The sequence below is a fragment of the Arachis stenosperma genome, chromosome 4, assembly GCF_014773155.1.
Source record: "Arachis stenosperma cultivar V10309 chromosome 4, arast.V10309.gnm1.PFL2, whole genome shotgun sequence".
In the NCBI taxonomy this organism is placed as follows: Eukaryota; Viridiplantae; Streptophyta; class Magnoliopsida; order Fabales; family Fabaceae; genus Arachis; species Arachis stenosperma.
In genome coordinates, this window is record NC_080380.1 from 136,728,167 (window position 1) to 136,740,025 (window position 11,859).

Sequence of the window (11,859 nt, forward strand, 5' to 3'; positions counted from 1 at the left end):
AACTAACAAAAATTAAGAAACAAACAAAAGATAAACCTATTCATAATATTCACATATGTACAATAACTAATAACATAACACCATTGCAAATCCCCGGCAACGGCGCCATTTTGATGAACGGATTTTTGACGGTTTAGAATTTCACTAATGAAACCTCGTTGTAAAGTATAGCTTCTAAACCGAACAATAATCCTTTCATATAAAAAGTTTTTTGTCACTAGTACAAACCCCTAAAATTTATAAATAAAAGTATTGGACCTCGGGTCGTTCTCCCTAGGAATTGTAATGAAGTGTCTTGTTATTGGTTGTGAGTTGTTTTGGGGTTTTTGAGATTATAGACAAGAATTATAAATGGCAAAGGAAATAAACTAACAACTAACAAAGCTCTTGGCAAGATATGAGAACTAGAAGTCCTATCCTAGTTATCCTCCTCAATTGTGATGACAAATTGTCCATTACTCCCACTTAGTTAACCTCTAACCATGGAGGAAAGTCAAGTGGATGAATCAATTTGATTCCTCAAGTCCTAATCAACTCCTAAAGGAAAGACTAGCTTTAGAGGCTTTCAAATCAATTAGCAACTTCTAATTATCAATCAACAAAGGAATTAGATAACTCAAGAGTCACTTATTACTCTACCTAAGCCAAGAGGAACAAAACCTACACTAAAATCCAGCCAAGCATTTCATCAAACATTTGGAAGGCATATAAGGAAAGCATAGTAAATTGATAACAAGAATAAAATCTAACAACAATTATTGCAAAGAAATTAACAACAATAATCAAGGAAATCACAATTATCATGAATTACCTCAAATTGCATTATTGAAAGGAAACAAAGGAACAACAATCTATCCAAAACAAAATGAAAAATTACAATTATCAAAGCACATAACTAGAAAGAGGAAGAGGGGAAGATTAAGACTTGATAAAAGAAAAGTGAATTAAAGCATGAATTAAACCTAGATCTAAGGAGAGAGATTAACCTAAACCTAATCCTAATTCTAGAGAGAAGTGAGAGCTTCTCTCTCTAAAACTACTCTAAACTAAAACTATGACTAATGGTAACTAACTTCAATCTTTTCCCCCTTCAATCCTTGATCCTTTTATTCCTTCCTATCAGCAATTGGCGCCAAAATGGGTTCAGAAAACCTTCCAAATCGTCAGGCACGTGTTGCTTTAATGAAGTCATGTGCGGACTGCGACGCGTGCGCGTACGGTACGCGTGCGCGTCCCTGGCCGATTCTGCAATGTGCGCGCGAGCGCCTTGTGCGTGTGCGCGTGAATGGCTAATTCCACTTCTTTGACTTTTTATGCTTCTCTCCACTTGTATGCTTCCTTCCTTGCTCCCTTTGATCCATGCCTAGCCTATTTCAATCCTGGAATTACTAGCAAACACATCAAGGCATCTTATAGAATCAAAGAGGAATTAGAATTCATCAAAATAAGGCTTAAAAAGCATGTTTTTACACTTAAGCACAAATACAGGAGAGATTACAAAACCATGCCAATTCATAGGTTAAATGCGAAAAAAGGTCATCAAAATACTCTAAATTTAATACAAGATAAACCCTAAAAATGGGGTTTATCATGATTCTTTTGAGCATATGTACCCAATTGTTGTTCAGTAGACCTTATACGAAAAGCTCTCCCAAACTACTCTTACAACATTGGCTTTCAATCTGTATTTCTAAGTAGCAAGTTTCTAGCAAAATGAGTTCTAAGAAGAGTATAAACTTGTATAGTCCCTGACAAATATAATGCTTTTTATTTGACAACATTATTAATATTATTATGGCTTTGATTTTCTATACTCTTTAATTTATATGGTGTCCTACATGGATCCGGTTATGTAGAAATTATTTCAGCAATTACTTGGATTGTAATAAAAAGCAATTTAACATCCATAAAAAGCATTCTTGGCTGCAAACACTAAGCAGCAACAATCATCCAAATATAAGTACATTCATAAAAATGAAATGAATAAAAATGAATTACTCTCATAGTAATTTACTAGTTTGGAGCTAGCAAATATGTTCACGAAAAGAATAAAAGAGGCCACCCAGAGATCAACATACTTGATTCCTGTTTTTGAAAATTTTGAGGCTAATCATTTGATGAAATATGAGGAAAGCTTTGATGAATGGCAAACAGAAGTAAGAACTAAAATATGACTTCAAGTGCAAATTCTAAATAAGGAAGGGAGTCAGCACACAATCATTAAAGAAACCAAGGTAAAAAGGACAAATTAATTCTTCTACAAATCAAAATAAGAGCCAGTAGAAGAGAGAACTATTGTCAAATAAAGATAAACCAATATAGCTTATGCTCAAATAAGGATGCAATGAAGTCAGGTCACAAGCATGTTGCAGATTAATGAGGGAACAACAATCCCTTATCTGAATGATAAATACATGAATGCATCAAATGTCACGGAGACCTTTCTACAAATTGGACAAACTAATGATGATTCATATTGAAACTAAGCCATAACATAAATCAAAATTTCAAAAACCACTAAAATGGCTGCACAATCAACCATGTATTATTCATTTTATGAAGTCTAGCAAGCTGTAAAGTAATTTAACATCAATAAAAAGCATTCTTGGCTGCAAACACTAAGCAGCAACAATCATCCAAATATAAGTACATTCATAAAAATGAAATGAATAACTCATTCTCCTGTTCTAAAGTATTTAAGATTCAGAGTGATGTAACCAAGTTCCAATAGTAAAACTAATAGAAACAGAAAAAAGTACTGTTAAACTCCTCTTTGATTGTTGCAACGGATGGTTCACAACTCTGCCTCATCATCATCATTTGCCCCTAAAATTTAAGCAACATATTTTTAAGTTTAAAAAGAGTAAACTAAGTATAAAAAAATAAAATTTAAAACATTTTATACCACCAGAATCGTAATCCATTGAGGACTCAGTCTCGCCACCACTCTGTTCATAATACCTTGAAGAATCTAAATATTCCTGGATCAAAACAGCAAATAGGAAGGCTTATGAGCTAGCCATACAATATTATATGTAACAAAATATACTTGAACTTAAATGTATTGAACTTACATCTTCCTCCTCAAACCATTCAGTGTGAACATACTCATCACTTTCAGCATCTACGAAGGAGTAGTCTTCACCCTCAATATTCTCCACAACATCATCATCAAATTGGTGAGTCCTTTCATCCATTTTCCTCATGGAACACGTAGCAATGTTATGACCCCCCTTGCGAAAGTAGCTGCAACGCTTAGGCTTCCTTGTGGTCTCTATCTCAGTACTTCCATTCTTTGCAAGGTCTTCATACATGTATTCCGCATGCCCCTCCATCATGTTATTGTCCCCAGTATGAGCCCTAATACATGAAAGTATATTTACTAATGCATCTCGTGGTTCATTAAAAAGATCCCTTTTTAGGCACCCTTCATTCATCATTTGTTTACACCAATGTGCCAAACATGCACGCCGACTGATAGCCAAGGAATCCTCCATCAAGCCGCCCATGTCATCATACCCACTAATGCCTTCCTTTGCTTTTCTAGTCCATCTTTGCAGTACTAATGATTTCGGCAGCTCTGCAATGTCTAGAAAACCTAAAACAGCAAGTATATGACTGCATGGAATACCTATGGAGTCTATTCTCATGCATGAGCATTTAAATTCATCTTGCTCTCTGTGAAAAGACACATGCCATATCATGTTAGGCTTGTAAAATTTTGGCACCTCATAAATCTTGCAAGAACTCATTTTCTTTTCATATATTACCTTCAATGTGCTGGCCTTGTGGAGCATTGAATGGAACAACATAAAAATTTGCCAGGTATAAATGGTAGCTATTGACCTTTCTAATTGTTAAAAGTGTGTCTGCATCACAGGTTGTCCAGTTGATGATTTAAAGTCTGCCAAATTCTCTCTGTGCCGCATGTAGCTCAAACAACGCTGGAAGTGTTGAACAAATTCTGTCAAATTATGGCATGATTTAACATATCTTTTGAGGACAGCATGTAGACTTTCACACCTCGAAATCGTTCTAAACCCAGCAAAGAATTTTCCTCGGATATGAGTGGTAGCCCACATGTTTCTTTTCCCATACATATCTACTATCCATTCCTGATCTTCCACTCCAAAGAATCCAACCATTTCCTCCCACTTTTGTTCGAACACACCAACTTCGTAATCACCTAGCATTAACTTTGAAAACATTTTCGTAAACTGAGGTTTGTGAATATTGCTTGTTGCATTACGCATCAAGTGCCATGCACATAACCTATGATGTGCATTCGGAAACACTTCCTGAATAGCGATAGCCATCGATTGATGGCCATCCGTAATTACTAAAGTCGGTATCTTTCCCTTCATTGCTATGAGAAGCTGTTTTAGTAACCACACATAGGTGCTTTTCCTCTTATTTGAAACTATCGCAGCACCAAATACAACGGTTTGATTATGGTGGTTAACTCTCGAGAATATTACCACCGGCAATCTGTATCTATTCTTCTTATATGTGGTGTCAAATGCTAGCACATCCCCGAACAGATCGTAATCCAACTGACACCGGCCATCACACAAAAAAATTTGCCGAAACACTCCTTCTCTGCCCTTTTCAACACTATAGAACAAGTTTTGATCCCTTGCTGCTAGCGTTTCCAGGTAAGCCATTACAGAGGTTAAATCATCAGGTAATTGTCTTCTTTGCTTCGCAACTTGATTGTGCATATCCTTAATTGAAAAATTAATGTTCTCGTACCCACCACACTGGCTAGCTAATGACCCAAATATGTTTGGTATGCTGATCCCCACCTCTTTCATATGGTTCATTTGACTAATGTCAGGCCCAGTCATAATAAGCTGATTTTCTAACATTACTCAAATCTAAAACACTCACTTTATAGGCACTTGCTTAGTCAACCAATAAAATGCAACCGTTCATAATAAGCTTTAAGCAAAATGATACTACTGAAATCCACATTAAAAGCCAAGGACATATATATGCATGTGCCTAATAAATATGATATATAATCATGTATCAGAATTTAGGTAATTTTTCTTATTTCACAGTGACATAGTCATTTCATTTCACTACCGCACATGTTCTCAAACATAATGTAACACTAGTCAACAAGCATTCAAAGGTTTCCTTGAGTCAGTTGTTAAACTCATAATAGAACCATAAATGTAAACAAACAGTAGAGCAATTTTCAATCTAAACTCAACAACTCCGCTGTTGTAGCCTCCAAAAGTAATGAAAGAAAAAACACATCAAATAGCTAGAACTCATAACTTGTTCAATACTTCTATAAATAGCTTGGCATAAGAAAAATCATGATCTAGATGAACTATTTTCTTTTACTCATTTCATTAAAAAAGAATCATCTATAAATAGTTTGGCATTCTTCTTTTAATGCAAATTGCATAACTAACTAAACATTGGTTACTCAAAGACAGAATATAAGAACAGGTTAAGTAAAAAATAGAACATCAGAGTTTGTTACATCACTTAAAAGTAAGAACCGAGAAATTTACTTCTTACGCATCCACATCCATTCTCATACCATTGTTTGTAAAATTTATGAAGCCTCATGCCTCACTATGTTAGATACCAATAGAACAATAATGGAGAATTACAATTGCTACATATGATTACCAAATTGACATGAATCTCAGCTACACCAACATACTTGTAGCACAAAACAGAACAAATATAGCCTACAACCCCTGAATCAAAACAAATAAATAGAACAAAAAAATTGAATGAAATCAACGAAAGGAAGCAATACAACAGATTCATACAAGGGAGTGGAGGAATACAACAAGAAGATAAAAGGAACAAAAAGAAAATTAAATCAATGAAGTAACTTCATACCTGAGTCTGAGGCTCCATTGTTACTTTGGAAGTGGAGGATGCAGGGGAAGATGGAGCACCACAGCGCTGACAACCACTCGACGAAAGAAGAGAGAAGAGAGAAGAGAGAAGAGGAGACGGGGAGGGAGAGCCTACGAACGACGCTGGAAGATGGATTGGACGGCAACGGCGACGGCTCGGTTGAAGGGCAACGGCGAATGCTGAGACCAGCGGAGAGTAAAGTAGGTGGCGGCGACGGGTGAGTAAACAGGGGGGAAAGGAATTGGGAATTAGGGTACCGTATGGTTGAGTTTGGGGGTGGGGCTGAATTTGGAGTGTGGTGAATTAAGGGTTTTATTAGTTAAATTTAAAAAATATTTATGGTAAACATAAAAAAATAATAATTATTATTAAACCCTATGTGAGGTATATTTATAATTTGTATTTTGTGTCTATTAGAAAAGTTCAAAAGACTTGAGCTTACTAAAAATAGACCCAATGTAGAGCATACAATTCATTCGTTAATGGAAATAACCAACGCATCAATTTTAAGTTGATATGTTATTGACACATGATAATATATACTAGTAATGCTAGTCCAACAATGTTAGCAACTAAGGAAAAATAATTTAAAATCCGATTATAAAATTAAAAACAATAAAATACTAAAATTAAAAGTGAAATAAAACATAAACAATGAACAAAAAATACTTTTTTTCATTTATTGATATTCTCTCCTTTCTTGAATATAGTGTAATTTATTAAAAAAAATCTTAAGTTGAATCGTGTGAGAGAGAACTAATAGTCAAAATTAATCACTCTCTCATTTTAATTGTCTATTTTTACAATTTGTGTCGTTATAAATTTGGGTAACATGAATAGTTTTGTGCAATTATATACTTCATGTATATTGGGAATTGATTTTTTCAATTGTTAAAAAAATTGAAGGAGTAAAGTGTGATTTTTAATTTTTCATTATGTTATTCTCTTTTTTAAGTTTTTTTATTCTACTTATAAAATTAATGATAAGAAATCACACTTTATTCTTTTAATTATTAAAAAAAATTAAAAAAATTCATTTCACATGTATATCTACTATTAACAACAGAAAATTATACTATGTATTTAAAATGCATTAAAAAATTGATCATATATTTTCGAAATACAAAATCAATAATTCAAAAGTTAATGCAATACCCCAAAAAATAGCAAACTAAAATGAAATGCTAACTCTTTTAGAGAAATCACTACTATCAATATACAATTTTTTAAAATTTGTTGTAATAGAGTCAAATAATTTTTTAAAATTCAGATATAAGATTAACCTCTTAAAATATCTTGAAATAATGCATTCAAAATATACAGTAACTCTCATCGAATGTAATTTAATTTTCTCCACATTTATCAACGAAGAATTAATATATTATTCAAACAAGTAGTTAATTAATTATTGACTCTTCATCTTTTATCTTCCTAAAGTCAAATAATTCTATTTTAAATTAATACTTAACGATCGAATTTATTTATTTTGTGTTTTAAGAATATATAATAAAATTATAAATTAAAACTTTTTTATTAAAAATATAAAAATTTAAATTTTTAATATATTTATTTTATATTTATTAAATAAAAAAATTTAAGTAAATTTATTATGTGTCCTAATTAATCCTAAAACTTAAAAATAAAAGTAGTCAAAATTATTCATCATTACAATTTTCCAACTATGAACACAAATTAATTTCACAATTTACGATGTTTTAAATTACATTATTAGAAATAAATTATCCGTCTCTTTAGCTTCTGTGGATTTAAACTTTATATATACTTATACACAACAATCATAATTCGTCAAGAGTGAAACAAAAAAGGAGAGAGTAAAAGAGAGATAATTACTCAAACCTCAATGACTCTTTGTGTTAGTGGAAATATTTTCATGCTAAGGCTTCTTGTTCTTCTTGTTCAATTATTATTATGCAGCAGCGAATTGATGCCAAAAATACATGTGACTATCCAAAATTACATGGAAGGGCATGAAAGCTTGATAGTTCATTGCAAATCCAAAGAAGATGATCTTGGAGTGAGGCTTGTGAAGTATATGGATACATATTGTTAGTGTTGCAAGTGTGATAAGTGTTGAAGTTAATCTCATATAAAAAAAATAAGAAAGAGTGATGAGTTTATAAGATGAGAGATCCATGAACTTGACACCTTAAAGTTTTGAGTTGGATGTGATGTCTTCTTATCATATATGTTCTCTCGCTTGATTCTTCCCCGAAATTTCTTCGATAGTTAAGCGCTCCTCACGGTTGGCCAACACATGAGTTTGAATTCAGAGTTAATTTTTTTGGTGGCACACTTTTTTTGTAGCTTCCAATAGCCAGGTGTGTGTCATTGATTCGAAATATATAATGAAAATAAAGATTGAAAAATCTTCTGTAGCTTCCAATGATGTGTGTCATTGGTTCAAACTTCAAAATATATAATGAAAATAGAGATTGTAAAAAGTATAAACAATGTATTTATAGAAAATCTGAAAAAGGGTTTTCGAAATGTGTATCAGATAATACAGATATTTAGTATTTATGGAATCCAGATGAATGTTAATTTTTTTTTATTTTATATATCTTGGATGATAAATTTTCAAGAACACTACCAATTGTTCTTGTAATCATTAAAATAAATTCTATTAAAATATAAGTTTGACGTTGATGATGATGATATATGTTTTAGAAAATCTTATTTGTGCCTTTAAAATAAAGTCTATAATTTCCTATATAATTGCCTTGCTTGTCCTTTAATTATCTATTTACTTTACAAGCAAAATTTATAAGTCTCTTAATCTCTTTCCTGATCTTGATTTTAACTCATGATGATTTTTGTCTTCTCCCTAAATTTTACCGTGTGAAATTTGACAATAATATGTGTTAAGGAAAAGTTTTAATAAACTTTTTCCTTTTATAAGAAGTGAAACTTATTTTAGTATTAACAGGATTAGATCTAAAAATTTAGTAGAGGAGTATAAAATTATAATATTATATAATCAAATATATATTATATATAATCATGATTAATATTTTTTAATTAAAAAATACTAATAAATACTTGTTATATAAAAAATTATTTTAGTTCTTATAATTTTTTTATTTTAGATTCGATAAAATATAAAAATTATCTTTTTTTTAGTTAGTTTATTTTGTTGAGTATTATTGTGATAGTAAGTTATATTTTTATGTTTTATATCATAAAAAAATATATTATAAAATAATATAAATAAATTATTCTAATAATTTTGTTATATGCATTTATAACTACATATTCATAAATGAAATATATACAATATTAATCTTTTTAATGAATTTTTACTTAATATGTTATAATTTTAATATCATAAAAAATAAAAAATTTTAAAATAATTTACTTTTATGTATGTACTATAATATATAAAGATTTTTTGTAACACCCTACCATACAGAATTTTATGCTTAAATCATAATTCAGAGATGGCAAGGTATTACGACCTCTAAAATAAAAATTTAGTAAGTATAGTAGTATGAATGATTGATTATAACTAGGAGCCTTTGTAGAAAAAGGGTAACAAAAATCGCAACTCGAACGCACAACACTCCGATCGATAATGTAACGAACAAGGATAACCAACGGAGATTATATATATACAAAGGAGTGTCAAAAACAGGAATATCAAAACTCAAAATCCGGCTGCGAAGATAACTGGTCCGAGCATAGCAATATATACATATGATAAAATAAGGAAAACCCCAAAGAAAACCCAAAGGGACACAAATACATAAAACCTATTCTCCAAAATCTCCCATAAGAGGAGTCATCACAGTTTATATTATTTAATGGAGATAAAAGTATCTAAGCAAAACACATAAACCAAAACATAGTCTCGAGAACAAAGGATCTTCGCAAATCTAGAAGTCTTCAGCATGCCTCAGCGGGAAACCTCACGTCCTGCATCTGAAAACCACAAAATCCGCATGGGTGAGAACCAGAGGTCCCCAGCATGGTAACAGCTTCCACATATATAATACATAATAATAGAGGAAAGCTGAAGGCAATCCTAGAACTTCCTCCAGATAATTCAAAGCTTATAAACAAGTTAAACCATATAAGGGCATCTGACTAAAGATTCTTCAGTCTAACTAATACTTCCCTTTCCAATTTCTTCAAACCTCCCAACCACCAGCAGGGGTATAATGTAGCAAACACAGTTATATCAAACAAGAAATATACATATAGGAACAATTAAGGCATTTAGACAATTAGCAAGTAATATGCAGTCAAATAGGCAATCTCAAACAATTCATATAGTATGCATATGATGAATGCCTGTCCCTAGTGGTTGATGATATCATCTGTCGGTTATAGAGCCAACCCGACAAGTCCTGGTAGTTAACCGTTGGACTGTCCCTCTGTCGTGTCTCCCCAACTCGAGTTATACTCAATATAAACTTGATCATAATCATGATCCATATCCATCACCCTCACTGGTGAATATTTATGGGGGTGAGCTCATCCGGGGCTTTCACAGTGCCTAGCCACCCTGACGACATAGGGTCAAAAGAGCTTCAAGTCTCAACCTGGAGCACGTGGTGGCTAGCCACTGCTTTCTCCCAGGAAAACTCTCATCTCCGATAATGGAAGTGCAACATTCACAATTCATTCAACAGCATATATATGCATTTATTCTTAGCCATAATCATGGCTCCGTTGTAACACGGCAATAATCCAGCCATCCAACTCACGGTTAAATCCATAACTAGCCATCTCATTAACAATTATGGCCTTTCGGCCCATGGCATAACAAGGACTTTCACCGCCATCCTCCGCCTCTCACATAATCATCTTTGATCCTCATTGATCATTCATTTTTCCCTTGCTTCACTCGCAAGTTACCACATCTCCTAGCTCTTTTTCTAATTGCTAGGCATATCGTAATGATTTAAGACATAAGTGGTGAGATCGGAGGCTTAGAAGTATGATATTTGACTTTTAAAACTCAAAAATCAACTTTGGGATAAAAAAACAGGGCCACGCGTACGCGCACTCCACGCGCACGCGTGGATGGCCTCAAAAACTCATCGACGCATAAGCGTCATGCACGCTAACGTGTGGATTGAAAATTAGCCAATCGACGCGCACGCGTCAACCACGCGTACGCGTGGGTGCGTGCTCTCGTGCCCCAGGCACAAAACTAGCACAGTTCTGGCACAACTCTCTGGAAAATGGCTAGGCATTGGGTGCAGCACATTCGGCGCGCCCGCGCACACCACGCGCACGCGTGGATGGCGTTTCCCGGAAGAACGGCGCATACGCGCCAAGTGCGCCTACGCGCGAGGGGTAAAAATTTTCTAAGTTAAAAGCTGCAGAATTCACAGGTTCAAACCCCAATCTTCCAACGGACATAACTTTCTCATTTTAAATTGTTTTTCACCTGTTCTACGAACGGCATGGACATCCCGGATTCAATTTCATTTTTAAACAGATTTGGCACAAAACAGAGATCCGTAGTCCAAGTTATGTCCCACCAAAGTATGTCCAAAAACCATGTTTTTCATACAAAACCACAAAGTGCCATTTTCAAAACAAGCCATTTTCAACTCTTTTCCAAATCAATCAAAACATGCCAACTTCATCCATTTTCTTTGAAATCAATCAAAATATATCAAATTCAACATCAAGCCTCCTCAACTCACACATTGACACTTTACCACAATTTACAAAATCACTATCTCATCATTTTTAACCCACTTCACCCAAGTGGCTCAAACTCAAATACATTGACATATCATATACTCTTCCTCATGCCAATTTTCAACAACACCAATTCCAATAAATCATCATTGCACACAATCAATAACATACTCACCATCAATATGGTTCCACCCACAATTCAACCATAACCAATCATCAAGCATATATCACAACATGCATATTTTTTCATACATCATACCATCAAGGCATCAATAATCATCATCACATATATGA

At 33.3% G+C, this 11,859-nt stretch overlaps 1 protein-coding gene across 1 annotated transcript; it reads right to left on the reverse strand.

Annotated features, from left to right (window-relative positions):
* Positions 1-3,857: 3,857 nt before the first annotated feature.
* Positions 3,858-4,868, reverse strand: LOC130975645 (protein FAR1-RELATED SEQUENCE 5-like). The gene has a single exon (XM_057900406.1). It carries the CDS (start codon positions 4,866-4,868, stop codon positions 3,858-3,860), a length of 1,011 nt encoding a protein of 336 aa, XP_057756389.1.
* Positions 4,869-11,859: the final 6,991 nt, after the last annotated feature.

What these genes read in the sequence shown, in the direction of transcription:
- LOC130975645 (XM_057900406.1), bottom strand. Translation starts at nt 4,868, where the DNA reads ATGTTAGAAAATCAGCTTATTATGACTGGGCCTGACATTAGTCAAATG.